The sequence below is a fragment of the Scylla paramamosain genome, chromosome 39 (genome assembly GCF_035594125.1).
Source record: "Scylla paramamosain isolate STU-SP2022 chromosome 39, ASM3559412v1, whole genome shotgun sequence".
Lineage (NCBI taxonomy): Eukaryota > Metazoa > Arthropoda > Malacostraca > Decapoda > Portunidae > Scylla > Scylla paramamosain.
In genome coordinates, this window is record NC_087189.1 from 14,170,408 (window position 1) to 14,187,800 (window position 17,393).

At 38.4% G+C, this 17,393-nt stretch overlaps 2 protein-coding genes across 2 annotated transcripts; one reads left to right on the plus strand and one right to left on the minus strand.

The window, feature by feature from the left end:
• Positions 1-1,393: 1,393 nt before the first annotated feature.
• Positions 1,394-16,723, plus strand: LOC135092261 (soluble calcium-activated nucleotidase 1-like). Its single transcript, XM_063990686.1, is given in 9 exon segments — positions 1,394-1,572; positions 3,899-4,085; positions 4,987-5,156; positions 7,415-7,561; positions 8,151-8,319; positions 8,321-8,396; positions 9,002-9,205; positions 9,541-9,698; positions 10,204-16,723. Coding segments are annotated over 8 exon segments (1,257 nt in total). The 5' UTR covers positions 1,394-1,572; positions 3,899-3,965; the 3' UTR covers positions 10,417-16,723.
• On the minus strand, positions 14,757-15,236 carry LOC135092320 (MKI67 FHA domain-interacting nucleolar phosphoprotein-like). Its single transcript, XM_063990774.1, has one exon. The coding sequence runs from the start codon at positions 15,234-15,236 to the stop codon at positions 14,757-14,759; it is 480 nt and encodes a 159-aa protein (XP_063846844.1).
• Positions 16,724-17,393: the final 670 nt, after the last annotated feature.

A 17,393-nucleotide genomic window follows, 5' to 3' on the forward strand; every position in this document is an offset into this window, starting at 1 on the left:
TTCAGTTTTTTTTTTTTTCCGAGTATTAAGTCTCAGTTCTCAAATTAATAAGTCTTTTATATCAGTTCTTTTACAGTTCATGAATTTACTTATTTAGGACTTCATATTCCACACATTAATAGATCTTTCCTGTATATTCTTTCTAGTTCATTAATTAATTAATTATTATTAGATCTTCCAGTCCACACATTAGAATTTTTTTTTCTTTTTATTCTTCCAAGTTCATTCATTAACTTACTACTACTAGATTTTCCTTGGATTTCTTTTTTCCGTTGTATGTTTATTTAATTTCATAACTCCTTGGACATTTGTTTTTCTTTAACCTCGTGACCACACATGACTCGCTCAGGGAAATGGTAATGGTGGTGGTGGTGGTGTGCTAGGCTGGTCATGGACTCATTGTAATCGTGGTGGCGAGATGTGTGCATCCAGGTAAGGCAAGAAAGCGTTGATTTTGAAAGTTATGTCATAGCTCTTTCTGAGTGTCCATGTAGTGAAATCCTTGATATCCATGATAATAATAACTCATTCCTGACTTATTCATGTGTTCTTGCTCGTGATGTAGGTAGGAGATAACCAAGGACTGGAGCAATGGCAGATAACATCAAATAAGCCGAAGTGATAAGACCATAAGAAAATATGGGAAGCTGCAAGAAGTCATCAGGCCTAGACGTGACAGTTCTCGTAAAGACGGGTTGAATCAAAGGTGCAATTGTATTAAGTTGATTATGATTTTTATTACATTTTACAACGCAAATGTTTTCTATTCAATACACAATAAAATGTATGAGCGAGGCAAGTGTTGGGATGGCGCGGGTCTTGGCAGCGATGGTGTTCATGGCAGGCTGGCAGCGGTGCAGTTCTGTCCTAACTACTGTTGAAAGATTTGTCGACGTCAGCAAAACTTATCTATTATGTAACAGGGAGATAATGCAAGTAAAAATGCACACATTTTTGGTATTTTCCATCTAATCCTCTGTGATGATACCACTAACTGAAGGAAATAAGTGTTAAGAGGTGGAATGAAAAATAATAATACTATAAATTCTTTAACAAAGCGCGTATTTTTTTTTTATTTATTAATTCATTTATTTTATTTTTAGCGGGGACTTATCACACTGGTGTTATGTTATCACTTCGTTTCCACACAGCGTATACTGTCCATTTCTTTGCAGAAGTATTCTTCATCTTTCGCATTGATTGAACTCTCACATAAACATGAATATATTTTGCAATTTCTAGCCAGTATGATATTTAAAGATAGCTGTAGAACGATAAAAAAAAAATATTCCTGAGTGGTTAGTGATTAAGGAAAAATGTGTTAAATAGCAATTAATGGGTTAACTAAGTCACCATTACTTTCTAGATAAGGATGTTGCAATAAGTGCTGGGCTTTCCTGCGGAGCGGCGCGGAAAAGTGAACCCGTGGCAGAGTGTCAAACATGCCACGTCCCGCCCCGCCGCTGTTGTGACCACGCACTTACACACTTGTCACAATGTGCAGCTGTGTTCCTCCAGCCTCCATACACCCCTACAGCCCCATCAGGTCATGATCCACGCCTTCCGGGCAAGGTGAGCCACACAAGCAACGGAGAAAGGGGGAGGGGGGAGACTCGGAAGCAAAAGTTCTCGTCAAGGTCGATTGGTGTATGAGGAAGTGCTAGTGGTGGTAGTGGTGGTGGTCAGTGCTGCTTCCCAAGTGTCAGGTGGGGGGGGACTTACCACTGGCTGGCTGCGCTGTACACGTGTCTCAATTAACTTCTGTCACACTTACGGTACTTAACACCTGTGGACAGTTTTTATTTTCACATTTGATATCTTAAGTACGTGTTCTTATTCTGGTGCAAGGGATGTGTTTTGCGTTTTCACAGATGCATGTGAAAAAAAATGTGGATAAGGCAGATGTGAAGCATTGACAGTGACTTGATTGGTGCTTGTGAATATTAGATTCCAGGTTAAGGAAAATAGTAACTTTGAGTGAAAGTAACTCCCCGAGGACACTAACCAAACCAAACCTAATGTAACCTATCCTTACCTGATCAAGGGGTGGCTTTACAGTAAATCTTACCAATTATCTTACCTTATATATTCTTTTCTTGTCCCTCCCCAGCCCCAACAAACTTGGACCTGGTTAGAAAGCTGGGGTTTTTGTTGAGGGATGTAAAAATGAGTGAAATTTGGCCTTCAAGAAAATCCTTGGGAAAACTAACTCTTCACATTTTTTGTGGGGCTGGTGGAGCAAATGTAATTAAAATATGTGCTCCCAAACCTAATTTTGATTGCTGTAATCCCTCAAACTACATCCATCCAATTGCTTTTATTTCCTGCCTCTCTAAAGTTTTTGAATTTTTCCTCAACAGGAATATTCTTAAACATCTGTTACTTTACAACCTCCTATCTGATCTCCAGTATGAGTTCTGTTGAGGCCACTCTACTGGTGATCTGGCTTTCCTTACTGAGTCTGAGTCCTGGTCATCCTCTTTTAGGAATTTTGGTAAAACTTCTGCTGTTGCCTACAGCTTCTATCCTTCTCTTTGTAATTTCATCTTAAGTTTCCTTTCTGACCATTCTATTGCTGCTGTGGTAGGCAGTCACTGTTCTTCTCCTAAGTCTATTAACAGAGGGTTCCTCAGAGTTCTGTCCTGTCACCTACACTCTTCCTATTATTAATCAATGATCTTCTAAACCAAACTTGTCCTCTCCACTCCTACATTGATGATACCACCCTGCACTTTACCTCATCTTTTCAAGACACTTATCCTTCAGTATTCAATGATTGTCTCTGACTTCCTTTTGGGGACTGGCACCTCAATGGGCCTTTATTTATTTATTTCTACATTTTTGTTGCCCTTGGCTGATGCCCCTCCTACATAAAAAAAAAAAAAAAAGAATAAAAATAAATAAATAAGTAGATAAAAATGTTCTAATTTCTTTTAGCATCTTAGTAACAAATGAGCTAGTCTAACAACTTCATGTAAACAAATGTACATATATATCATCACAAATTTGAAGCTTAACACCTGTGCCTGCAGCATACTGGCACTTGCTCTGGATGGAAGATAAAGAGATGAAAAGTGAAGAAGAGGATTAAAGCAGTTGAAAATGTTGGAATGTGTTTGAATAGAAGTGAATGTGATAGAAAGGAATGGAATTTGATAGTAATGGAATATTAGATAAGGAAGATGAAGGAAAAAAGAGATAGAGAGAGGATCACGTGTGTGTGGGATTATCATGGTTTATGACAAATCTCAGGTATTCACTGCTTCAGAATAAGTTTGGTTATTCTGTAGATTTTTATTCAGTTTTGGTGGAGTGGCAGTGATGGGCTGGTGAGGTGACTGGTGGTGGTGATGGTGGTGGTGGTGGTGGTAGTGCGATCTGTAGCTCTCCCTCTCTAATTAGGAAATGGTAGCATCTGTTGTCGTTCTTGGAATTAACATTGATGAGTCAGCCATTCTTGTTATATAAACTTTTAGGAAAATATGTACAAACAGTTAAGTGGCTCATTAAAACACAAAAGGGAATGTGACAGTAATTATGTAGTGTTGTATAAGAAATATAAGTACTATGAATAATAACCAAACAGCCTTCCCTAGCAGTGCCTCCACAAAGAGAGTGTGGTGACTCATCATGCAATCTTAGGTCTTGATTTAATTTCTATTATAATAAGTCACTGTGCATTGGCGAGCAGTGCATGAATAGTAAAGATGTACAGATAAATACTTATTATTCTGAGGCTCATATTGATATCAGTGTGCAATTACATGTTTTCTTTTTATAGTATCATATTGTTTTTTTTTTATAATCAGCTGCAGTGGAAATACAAATAAAAAAAATATTATGTGGGTAAAATTTGGGCTAAAGATATCTTTCTAAAAATTCCTGTGTTTCTTCCCAGGATAGATCACTGAGACACCTCCCACATCTCCTCTTGTGTACTGCATTGAGACGACTCGCTAGGCTTGATGTCTGACCCACTGCTAGAAAACATGATCGAGAACAGTAAGGTGCTAGACATGAGGCAGGCAGTGTTCAGCCGCGCTCCGCTCTCCTATAGGGTTGGCAACTCAACTCTCCATGTACAGGTATGTGTCTCTCGTCTATTTGCTTACTTTATGACTTGTTTCAGTGGGTTTTGAGCTGTTTTTTCTTGTTTGTTTCTTGTTCTGGTTTGTTTTTATTGTGTGTCAGTATGTTTTCATCTTATTCTGCTTCATTTCTTATTGTATGTCAATTTGTTTTCAGCCTGTTTTTCTTCCTTGTTTCTTAGTTATATCTTTTATTTTTTGTCTTGTTCTCCCTTACTTTTTTTTCTTTTTTTTTGATAGTCTTTACAAACTGATTGACAGACCATACACACACACACACACACACACACACACACACACACACACACACACACACACACACACACACACACACACACACACACACACACACACACACACACACACACACACACACACACACACACACACACACACACACACACACACACACACACACACACACACACACACACACACACACACACACACACACACACACACACACACACACACACACACACACACATATACACATTCACAATCTAATCAGCAAAGAAAAACATAATCATATGCATAAAAACTTTAATGAAACACTACCTCTACTGTTCTTATTCCTCCTTACACACACACACACACACACACAGTAAGAAGCTGAAAAAAAAAGTTAACTGTAGAAGAGACACCAAGAAGTATAGTTTTCCTCATAGAAGTGTGAGCAAATGGAATGAACTCAGTGAAGACGTTGTCAATGCCGTAACTGTCAATGCTTTTAAGACCAAACTGGATAGATATAGAGATGGGATACTATGAGATTACTCCCCTTCCATAAACCACAACTAGGTAAACACATACACACATGCACACACTTTCCAAGCCACACAGACAAAAACACAACCAAACACTAGATGAATCACCACCTCTCTCATTCTCTCCTCAGACCAGGTTTGTGATGCTAGTGTCTGCTGTGGGTCTCATTGCCCTGCTTGTTCTGTTCCTGGTGATGCCGGCCTCGCGTTTTGGCTCCAGCAACCTGACTAGTGACCTTCTGGGCCACGGCGAGGACCACAGCCATCGCCATCGCCCTTGGTACACAGGCTTCTATAACAGGTGAGGTGTGGGGAAGGTAAATGCAAAGGGTAAGGTTGTTGTAGCAGTTAATGTAATGCAAAGGAGTGGTTTTATAATAGGTGATAAGGCAGGAGATGCAAAGGGTAAGGTTGGCGTAGAAGGTAATGTAATGCAAAAGAGTGGTTCTGTAATTGGTGAGTAATGTGAAAGGCAGATGAAAAGAGTAAGTTTAGAGGGAAAGTTGACTTGATACAGAGGAATGGAGGTTGATTGGGGTTGTGATGGTGGTTGAGAGAAGAGAAATGAAAGGAAAAGAAAGAGAAAGTAGATGATGTTCTAGTTAGGGCTGTGATAGTGGATGAAAGAAGAGAAAATAGAGGAAAGTATATTAGTTTTGATTGGGATAAAATGGATGTGTGATGTGATGCAGAAAGGAATTAAGTTTCTTGGGTATAGGATAGTAGGTAGTAAATGCAAAAAAAAAAAAAGATAAATGAGTGATAAGTTGAAAAAAATAAGATTGGAGGAGATGGAAGTGTTTGAGAATGATTGAATAGAAGTGAGTGTGATAAAAAGGGAACAGAAATTGATAGTGATGGAATAGTAAATAAGGAAAATGAAAGAATAGAGAAAGGGGTGATGGAAAAGTTTGAGAAAGGAGGAAAGTGGTAGATAAGTGAAAGGAAAGAAAAAAAAGAAAAAGAAAGAGGAGATGGAAAAGTTTGGGAATGGAGGAAAAATAACAAATCAAAGAAATGAAAGAAGAAGAGTGAAAGAGGGAAAGAAAAGGACATGGAAAGGGAATGAAGGAAATTAGCAGACAAAAGAAATGAAAGAAGAAAAAGAAAAAAAAGTGAAAGAGATGGAAAGTTTGGAAAAGGAGGAAATTACCATATAAAAAAAAAGAGAGTGAACAAAGAAGAAATGGAAAAGTTTGGAAATCGAGAAAATAAAAGGAAAAGAGAACAAGAGTGAACAACAAAGAGATAGAAAAGCGAAAGAGAAAATGCATTAGAAAAAAAAAGTGAAAGAGTGAAAAAGGAGATAGAAAGGTTTAGATAGGAAACGCATAAGAAAAAAAAGAATGAAAGAGGCAAAGATAGAAAGATGTAGACAGGAAGTGCATAATCCTCTTTTCTGTGGCCTTATCTGGTATGCATTGTGACACATTGGGAGCAGCTGCAGATAATGTCAGGCACAACTGATAGTGACAAGCTGGAGTGTGACTGATGGCTGAAGGTGAAGGGGGTGAAGAGACAGTTGGTCATTGAAAGTAGGAACACTGATAACTGGAGCAAGTATAAGTGATTGCTGTTACCGATTAGACTTGTCATATTTGGTACTTGTGTGTGTGTGTGTGTGTGTGTGTGTGTGTGTGTGTGTGTGTGTGTGTGTGTGTGTGTGTGTGAGTGTGTGTGTGTGTGTGTGTGTGTGTGTGTGTGTGTGTGTGTCCTGGTGAGTATTAGTTTGTGAATGTGTGCTTGTCTTTTTTTTTTTATAAGTTCAAAATAAAAGTGTTTTTTTTTTTTTTTTGTGAATGCAGAATTTGTGCTTACAGGAAGAAAATATCTGAGATGGTTAACCAAAAATGAAGGGGGGAAAAAAGGAAAAATTAAAAAATCTTATTTTCATTCTACAGTTTTAGAAGAAGAAGAAAAAAAAAGGATCTTAAACAGTTAACTGAAAAATTAACTTATGTAAAAGTTTAAAATCTACATTTTTGTTATAATTTCTTTTTTTATGTATGTGGGGCACTGGGCAAGGGTAACAAACACTCTTGAGGAAATGATCCTGAATTTGCTTACTAGACTGACTCAAAATGCCAAAAATCAATTTACATGAAGGAAAAACTGTCACTACTCAAAAAGACGCTCACCCAAACAAACCACTGATATCACCCTCTCTCTCTCTCACTCTCTCCTCTCTCTCTCTCTCTCTCTCTCTCTCTCTCTCTCTCCTCTCTCTCTCTCTCTTCTCTCTCTCTCTCTCTCTCTCTCTCTCTCTCTCTCTCTCTCTCTCTCTCTCTCTCTCTCTCTCTCTCTCTCTCTCTCTTCTCTCTCTCTCTCTCTCTCTCTCTCTCTCCTCTCTCTCTCTCTCTCTCTCTCTCTCTCTCTCTCTCTCTCTCTCTCTCTCTCTCCTCTCTTCTCTCTCTCTCTCTCTCTCTCTCTCTCTCTCTCTCTCTCTCTCTCTCTCTCTCTCTCTCTCTCTCTCTCCTCTCTCTCTCTCTCTCTCTCTCTCTCCTCTCTCTCTCTCCTCTCTCTCTCTCTCTCTCTCTCTCTCTCTCTCTCTCTCTTCAGTACCTACCCCCTGAGCACCCCAGTGTACAGCGATCGTGGCTACATCAAGTATCGCATTGCTGTTGTGAGTGATCTTGACACAGACTCCAAACATCCCACTGAGAAGAACACTTGGCTCAGTTACTTGAAGAAGGTAAGTCATGTGAGGTGTGAGAAGCAGGAGGATGTGGTGTACAGTAAATGGTGGTGGTATTGGTGAGTTAGTTTAAGGTTTTTTGTATGTTCCTCATCCTACTTAGATCATCTGTAGTAGAAGTGATTGTAATACTAGTGGTAATTGTTGTAGTAGTAATTAGTCAGTTATTTAGTCTATTTTTGAGTATAGAATGTGTTCTTAATTAAAGAAATCCTAATTTAATATTTCATTAACTTAAGCACTAACTTGTATTTCATGATTTTTATATGAAATTAGATCTTGCCAAGGAGTAATAGTAGTAGTAGTAGTAGTAGTAGTAGTAGTAGTAGTAGTTTTATAGGTAACTTAATACAGATCCAATAATATCATGATACTTTTTTCCTTTACATTCCTAACAGTAAATTTTTTTTTTTTCAAGTTCCATGATTTTTAAACCAAATTAAATCTTCCAATTAGTAGTAATAGTTGTAGTAGTAGTAGTAGTAGTAGTAGTAGTTCAATACCTAACAAACCCAACAATATCATAACACTTTCTTCATTCTCTTTACATTCCAAATAACACACGCACCCTCATGACCTCCCTGACCTCTTCCACCACAGGGTCACCTCAACCGTCAATGTGGAGAGTCAGGAGGTCAGCGTGGAGTGGGACAAGGATGTGGTCACCCTTACATCTGGCATGGCGTATGGCGGGCGTGGCATGGAGTTATCAGAGCTGGTTGTGTTCAATGGGCGGCTGTATGCTGTGGATGACCGGACAGGGGTGATTCTATGAGGTGGACTTGCAGGGCAGCCGCGTCATTCCATGGGTTATCCTGACTGATGGAAGTGGCAGGGAGAAGAAAGGTGAGGAAAGGTTAGGTTAGGTTGGGTAGGAAATGTTTTTGTAGTATTAGTGACAGGGAGAGGAAAGGTGAGGAAAGGTTAAGTTAGGTTGGGTAGGAAATGTTATTGTAGTTTTAACAATAGGAAGAGGAAAGGTTAGGCTAGGTTAGGTTGGGTAGAAAATGTTATTGTAGTATTAGTGACAGGAAGATAAAAGGTGAAGAAAGAAAAGGTGTTGGGAATAAGAAGGATAGAAAATATTGTAGTATCATAGTTTTTATTCTACTTATTCTTGACATTCATGTATTCACATTAGCTAAGGGCAACAAGAGGGAAAAATAAACTAATTGAGATGCCAGACTTAAAAGTAAATAAGTAAGTAAGTAAAGTAAGATAAAGGAACAAATAGTACAGATCTCCATCTTCACCATATCTCCTCCAGGTTCAAGATAAAATGGGCCACAGTTAAAGGTGAGACTGTTTGTGAGTGGCCTGGGCAAGAAGTGAATAGGACAGACCTTCATATGACCTCACACTATCTCCCATTCTCCAAGTTTCAAGAGCAAGACCACAGTAAAGATGAATGAATATTAGACAGACATTCTTTCATTTTCATTCTCCTTCAGGTTTCAAGAGTGAGTGGGCTACAGTAAAGGACGAAACACTGATTGTGGGCGGCCTAGGCAAGGAATGGACCACTAGTACAGGGGAGCTGGTGAACCACAATCCACAGTGGGTCAAGACAGTCACCACCAGAGGGAATGTTGAGCACTTTGACTGGACCAAAAACTATGAGAAGCTGAGGGAGGCTGTTGGCATACACTTTCCTGGTGAGATGTGCTGGGTGTGTCTGGTTACTTGTATTATTTGTGTGTGTATTAGTTATCAGGTTTTTTTTATTTATCTATCTTTTATACAAGAGAACTATGAGAAGCTGCAGGAGGCTGTCAGCATACGAGTACACTTTCCTGGTGACATGTTGGGTGTGTCTGGTTGCTTGTATAGTCTCCACTGCACATCCCTCACTACGTAAATATCTACTTTCCTCCACCAGTAACCACACCCCTTCTTATCTCCTCCACACCTCTGCTCCTGCCTCTACACGTCCTTCTCAAATATCTACTTTTTCTTCACCACTAACCACATCCATCTTATCTCCACACAGGGTACATGATCCACGAGTCTTGTGTTTGGGCCGAGACAATCAAAAGTTGGGTGTTCCTGCCTCGTCGTGCCTCCACAGCCCGCTACAATGAGGTGGATGATGAACACAAGGGGACTAATCTCATGCTCACGGCCTCTGAGGGCTTTGAAGAAGTGAAGGTCTGTATCTTTGTGTGTGTGTGTGTGTGTGTGTGTGTGTGTGTGTGTGTGTGGTGTGTGTGTGTGTGTGTGTGTGTGTGTGTGTGTGTGTGTGTGTGTGTGTGTGTGTGTGGAGTCTTGTGGGTTTTGGTTTTGGTCTTTTTCTTGAGGAGAGAGAAGGAGAATGGGAGTATGTGGTGTGTGTTGGATTTTGTCTTCCTTTTGCCTATTTTAACTGTATTTCTGTTTATCCTTTATTTTATCTCCTCTTCTTTAGTTTCTCCATCTGTTTACTTGAACTGTATTTCTGTTTTTCATTTATCTCCTCTTGTCTTGTTTAATTTCTTGATGTGTCTGGTTAGCTTTGAATTTTTCCTCATCCTATCATTATCTCTTCTCTTATTTAATTTATTCCTCTGTCTACCCTAATTACATTTCTACCTATCCTCATCTCTTCACTTATTAAAATACCATTCTGTACTTAACACTGGATTTCCTTACTAACACCTCTCTGTCTCTCCTGAAGGTGAAACACATCGGGGAGAGGCTGCCCACTCACGGCTTCTCCAGCTTCAAGTTCATCCCCGGCACAAAGGAGAACCTGGTGGTGGCGCTCAAGTCGGAGGAGGTGAAGGGGAAAGTGTCCACCTACATCATGGCCTTCAGTATGGACGGGAAGGTGCTGCTGCCGGAGACCAAAGTTGGGGACTACAAGTTTGAAGGGATAGAGTTTGTATAGTGATGAAGTTGCCTAGTTATTTATGAGGCTTGTAGCTTATTTGTGTGTGTGTGTGTGTGTGTGTGTGTGTGTGTGTGTGTGTGTGGAGAGAGACAGAAGTGATTTAAGTCTGATTCTGGTAGATGGTGGTGTAAATTCTTCAAATGTGTAGCTTAGGTTGTGTAGTGAAAAAAATTATTTATTGCTTCTTCAATTTACCTTTCAGTGTTTATTTTCATGTGTGTGTGTGTGTATGTGTGTGTTTATGTGGAGAGATGAATGAGGTATGGTAGTCTTTGATGAAGCAAGTTACATATAGATAAGTACACACAGACTGGCCGTTTGAAGAGGGCTGAGTCACAGGTACTCCTCATTGATATTATTATTGTTATCATCACTTGTTCTTGTAGTGGAAGTGAATGATACAAGTGTTTTTTGAAGCAGGGACTTATACATAGGGGGTGATTTGACCTTGTAGCTATAATTGAAGGTTTAATAAGAGTTTTAGGGCATTCTTGTGTGAGTATTAGGTTAGTTTTGGTTCTTATAATGTAGTGTTCAGGTTTTCTGTGATGGTGAAGTAATGTAAAGTGTGTTAAAGGGATTGAAGTCTATTTTAAGGCCAAATAACAAGGGTATGAGGAAAAGGAGAGAATAATATTAACTGTTTTGATGTTGAATAAGGAGTGTTTGAAAAAAAATGAGAGTATTACTATATTTTTGTTATTGAAGGAAAGTTAGAGGGAATGAAGAGAATAATAATAGTCTGTTTTGGTGCTGAAGAAGGAATGTTTAGGCAAAGTGAGAGAATAATGTTGTGAAATTAAATAAGCAAAGTTTGAATGCATTAAGAGATAAGAGAATGTTGTGGAATCAAGCAGGTATACTTTTGAGGGAGGTTAAAGTGAATATATTATTACCCTATTTTGGTGTTGAAGAAGGAATGTTAAGGGGAAGTGAGAGAATAATATTATAAAATTAAATAAGTTTGAAGGCACCAAGAGGTAAAAGAATGTGGAGTCAAGTAGGTACAATTTCAGGAAGCTTAAAGTGTAATATTACTCCACTTCGGTGCTGAAGAAGGAATGTTCAGGGGAAATGAGAGAATAATATTATAAAATTAAATAAGTTTGAAGGCACAGAGAGGTAAAAGAATGTTGTGGACTTAAGAAGATACATTTTGAGGGAGGTTAAAGACTAAATAATTAAGAATAATATTATGAAACTGAATAAGCAAAGTTTCAAAGCATTATTAGGCATAGTTTGAGAGATGTGCAAAATTAACTGCCTCACTGCCACATGCAACACCTCACACCAATAGAAGCAACAAAAAACTTGATAATCATTGAGAAAAAAAGAAGAAGAAGAAAAAAAAAGGAATTAAAGCAATAGATTTAACAATTTTTAGCTAGTATAATTTTCAGAGGTGACTGTGAAGCAAGGAAAAAACCTCAAAATGGTTATCAATTAGGAAACACCATACCAGATTGGGGTTATGGGATGCTGCGGGGAGAAAAATTGTGGTTCTGGGGTGTTGTAGGGAGAATAATTGGTTCTGGGGTGTTTTGGGAGAGATAATTGTGGTTCTGGGATATTTTGGGAGGAAACATTGTGGTTCTGGGGTGTTTTGGGAGGAATAATTGTGGTTCTGTGGTATTTTTGGGAGGAATCATTGTGGTTCTGGGGTGTTTTGGGGGAGATAATTGTGTTTGCAGGTAAAGTGTCAAATAATAAAGTTTACCAAGCTGATTGTGTGAGGGATGTGAGGTTGTAAGTTTTGATTAAGCTGTATGGCATTTACTCCCATAGTATTATGAACTTGACTGACACAAACTTGAGGCATTTAAACCCATGTGGTGAGTGTGAGTGAGGTGAGTGTGAGTGAGGTGACCTGGAAATGTGTGAACTTAGTCGGATTAGTGATAAGTTTAGGACCTAGTAGGTAAACTGTGTTGAAGTTTTTTGTGTGCAAAGGAAGCTTGACAAAGGCTGTAAATAACTTAACAAAAGGGCCTGATTAATAAATGGTCTAAAAAATGCCTTAATTACTGTTGGAAAAATGGCTGATTTAATTACTAGTAAAAGGCCTTAATTATTGGTAAAAAAAAAAAGCCTACTAAATTGCTGGTAAAAAGGCCTCAATTGTTGGTTAAAGACCTGCCAAATAACTTGAAAAAGGTCTGTTTAATTACTTATCAAAAAGGTCTGCTTAATTAGTTACTGGTGTAAAAAAAGACCTTGTTAATTACTGATAGAAAAAAGCTAAATATTAGTAAAAAAAAAAGCCTGCTTAATTGTAAAAAATAGGCCTACATACTTACTGGTAAAAAAAGAAAGACCTGCTTAATTACCAGTTAAAAAAGAAAGATCTGCTTAATTATGGTAAAAACAAAGGCATAAATTAATAGGAAAAAAAGTTTACTCAATTACTGATCTAAAAAAAATTGAGTAAAAGAAAATGGTTGTACTGATGTTGTCTGATACTTCCAAATGCGTCTTTATACTCCTCTTGAAATGGTGTGAAGTGAGAGGCAGGGGAGAGAAACAGACTTGGGCAGCATTTCACAGTGTACCATTGTAAGGAGTGAAAGAGTGAACGTGCTGCTTTAACTCTTGCACTGGTGAGGTGGACAGAATAGGAATGAGAGTGGGTAGAAAGACTTGAGTTGTTTTATTCTAGAGGTTATTAATGAAAGGAGTGAAAGAGTAAAGCCACTGGTTAACTCTTGCATTGGTGAAGTGGATAGAATAAGAATGAGAGTGAATAGAAAGTCTTGTGATGTATTTGCTCCATTATCATAGAGTGTACCAATTTACCAATGAAAGGAATGAAAGGCTAAAGACGCTGGCTAACTTAACTCTTGCATTGGTGAAGAGGACAGAATAGGAATGAGAGAGTAGGAGAGTGAATAGAAAGTCTTGTGATGTATTTACTCTGTTACTGTAGCAACATATGATTGATTCTATATTGATTTTGCTGTGTGTAAGTTAATCATGTGAGTGTGGAGGTGATTGCATCAAGATTACACACCCGGTTTGTTGAAGATTGTACAAAGTTAACCTGGTGATGTGTGGTGTTTGAATCCACGTGTATATAGATGTTAACTTATAGAGTGCCTGTGTATATTGTGTACTGGTGTGGTGCAGGTTGTAATGTGCAGGAGAGCTGAGTGAGGTGATGTGTCAGCCACCTGAAATGTGCTGGTGGTAATGGTGGTGATGGTGTGGTTGTGGTGATGGTGGTGCACTGATGGTAAGAGTGTGTGATGGTGAAATAAATAAAAGCAAATTGTAGTAGGTAGGAAGGTGAGGAGTAGTGGTGGTGGTAGTGGTGGTGGTGTAGAGGTGGTGAAAGAGTTTGATTGATAAATGTAAAGCAAGCAGATAGTAATGCTGACAAGTGTGTTTTGAAAGCATTAAATGTGTGCTGGAGGGCAGTGAAACTTATTACACACACACACACACACACACACACACACACACACACACACACACACACACACACACACACACACACACACACACACACACACACACACACACACACACACACACACACACACACACACACACACACATGTATCTGTGAAGTGATTGGTGAAAACTTTACTCAGCGGAATAAAGAGATGGAATTTACTTAGGCCAAATGAAGGTAAGAATACTTGAAAATCCTGCAGATACACAGAGTGAAGTGAAGGACAAGTACCTCTCCTGTGCATATATAAAACTTGTGTGTCACCATTTATGTATATGTATAGATTCATTATACTGTATACCTATGAGTGGTGTGCGTACAGATTATTGACCACGTATATACATTATAGAAGTGTGATATCAGTGTGTACATGCATATAGATGTGTTGATTTCAGTATTTATTGTTCCTGTAGTGTGGGTGAGTGTAAAGGGTAGCATGATGTGGTGAGGCATGGCTGTCGAGAACTGTATGAATATTGTACTCTATTGATTATTATTATTATTATTATTATTTTTATTTTTATTTTTATTTTTATTTTTATTATTATTATTATTATTATTATTATTATTATTATTATTATTATTATTATTATTATTATTATTATTATTATTACAAGATACACTTGGTTGTTAAAAAGCATACATTATTATCCAGTTTGAAATTTACTTTGGAAAGAGTGGTAAGAAGAGCCTGCTGGGGGACATCAACACCTGGCTCCTTCAGCTTCTTGATCCCCTTGGTGTAGGTCAACTTCAGTCTGAATTCCCTCCTCTTGATTTACTTCTCTGTGCATTGGTTGTTCAGTTTCTTAACGGCTCCTTTCCACTTGTTCAATTCGGGGCAATTGTGTGGCCAGATATTCTTGCCTTTGAACAGATCACCATGTTAGGAAGAATGGCTGCATTTCACGATCTTGGCAAAGGTGAGGTATCCATTCATATCCTCAGCCATGATCTTTGCCACCTCGTAGTGTTGGAACACCATGTATGCATACCCATAGCTCTGGCCAGTCCTCTTGCTGCATCCAGGCTTGACATTCTCCAGTACTCCAAACTGCCTGAAGTAATGGCTGATCTGTCCCTTGAACGAGCCGTGGGGAATATTGGACTGCACAATGACGGCTCTCATGTCATCGTCTTTAGTGCTCTGCTTGAGGGCTTGTGTCTTCTGCAGTGTCCTCTCACAGAACTCTCCATCACCAGTCCTCTGAAGGGCAAGGAACTTTGCGGCAGTGGTCCTTTTAGCAGCAGGTGAAGCAGCTTTTTTGGTCCTGTGAGTGGTGATCTTATTGGCTTGCAGAGGAGAGGTCTCCTTGGTCTTCAAAGAGCCTGGCTTGATGGTCTTGATGCCTTTGGTCTTTGCCATGGCTGGAAGAAGCACCAAAGTGAAAGACTCAAAGAAACAAGGCAGTGAATTCAGGTTTGATTTGGATTTACAACCTGAAGTGAGACAGATCAGCAAGGGCTAGTTTAAGATCATGTACAACTCATATATACACATAAAACTAAGCCTTCAGATACCTACAAAGAAAATAGTTATGTATTTCACACATTATTATTATTATTATTATTATTATTATTATTATTATTATTATTATTATTATTATTATTATTATTATTATCATTATTATTATTATTATTATTTTTGTTGTTGTTATTATTCAGTCATTCATACAAGTTGGAGGAGGAGGTGAGAAGAAACACAAGTGTTGGGAGGTGTGTTTATTCTGGACTAGCTTCACACAAGATTATTCAGTTATGAACTCACCTCCCAACACCTCTGTTTGTTCTCACCTCCTCCATTATTATTATTATTATTATTATTATTATTATTATTATTATTATTATTATTATTATTATTATTATTATTATTATTATTATTATTATTATTTGTCATTCAGTCTTTTATGTGTGGTGTGAAAGACAACCGAAAGTAACAGGAAGAGAGAGAGAGAGAGAGAGAGAGAGAGAGAGAGAGAGAGAGAGAGAGAGAGAGCTACCACTATATCTATCTTCCTCATACAACCAAGAATAAGAAAACCTCTTTTATATTTTCATCTCATTTTCTTAATTTCTAGTTATGCTTCTGTCTTGGTAACCACCTAGTATATGTTGAGGGCAAATTGTGTGCTGCTCACCATTATTATCATCATCATTATCATGCCTTGGGTGGGGGACAGCTTGGCCAAGCATTCCCTGGCCAGGTTGGGAGAACACTGCCATTGTACTCCCAGTGTGTTCATGAGAGACGACCAAGAGGCAGGAAGTGAGGGGAACAGGAACCTCCTCCTTGATCAATGCCTTTATTCCTATGATGAAGCAGTGATGTGTTCACCTTGGCCCAATTATCCTGTGAAGATGGGTGTTGGCCAGGTATATAGATAGATTATTATTATTATTATTATTATTATTATTATTATTATTATTATTATTATTATTATTATTATTATTATTATTATTATTACACAAGAAAATAAGGGTTGGTGCAGGAAGCCATCAGGCCCATACGTGGCAGTCCCTGAAAGAAACATGTCTACCTATTTCCACCTGTCATCCCCATCCATAAATTTGTCTAATCTTCCTTTAAAGCTCCCTAGTGACTCAGCACCAACAACCTGATTATTGAGTCCATTCCATTCATCTGCCACTCTATTTCAGAACCAATTCCTTCGTAATTCCTATTATTTTGTGCCAGTTTAAGTTTATTTACCAATTGTGAGGCTTTGTATTTATTTGTGAAGGAGTGGGTGTGGATGAACCAGTTAGCAGTGCATTGATGAGATTGTGGTGAGTGAATAGATGAATGACAGTGAATGGATTGTGATGAGTAGAAGAATAAACATATAAAGAATATTTTTTTTCATTTCCTTTCCGACGGAGTTAGTGACTGTTTACGAGAGAGAGAGTGGTTGTCACATTCTCTCTCTCTCTCTCTCTCTCTCCCTCTCTTGCTACGAGTATAGTGTCAACAAAGAGATGGTTTAGATACAATGACTATATATACGTATTGCTTTAGATCACATTCGAGCAACACTTACAATTGTAGACACATCCCTACTTCTGCCACCCTGCCCTTCCTACCACTCATCCGCTCATCCACCCCTTCCATCCTTCTCTCCCTGCCCTCCCCAGCACTTTTCCACATCATCCTTGCCCTTCCCACTCATCCTTAGCACTCTTCCATACCTCCACTCCTTCCACCCTTTCCTCCCCACTCCTTCCACCCTGACCACAGTATTGTTGGGGAAATTTTAATTGTTAGTAGTTGCTTCAAATTCAGAGGCATAAATATTTAATTGCCGCTATTATTATTATTACGAAAAGCAGTGGGGTAAAAAAAAAATGGTAACATACTGGTAAAGAAAAATATTAGTGTTAAAAAATATTCATGCTGATGCAAATTAAGGCAACAGACATTTAACTAACACCAATTTAATATAAGATTGACGTGCACATAGCATAGTTGTTGTTTAATTATAATCCGAAGTCGAAACTAGAGTCCGAACGGATGGATTTTCCCGCC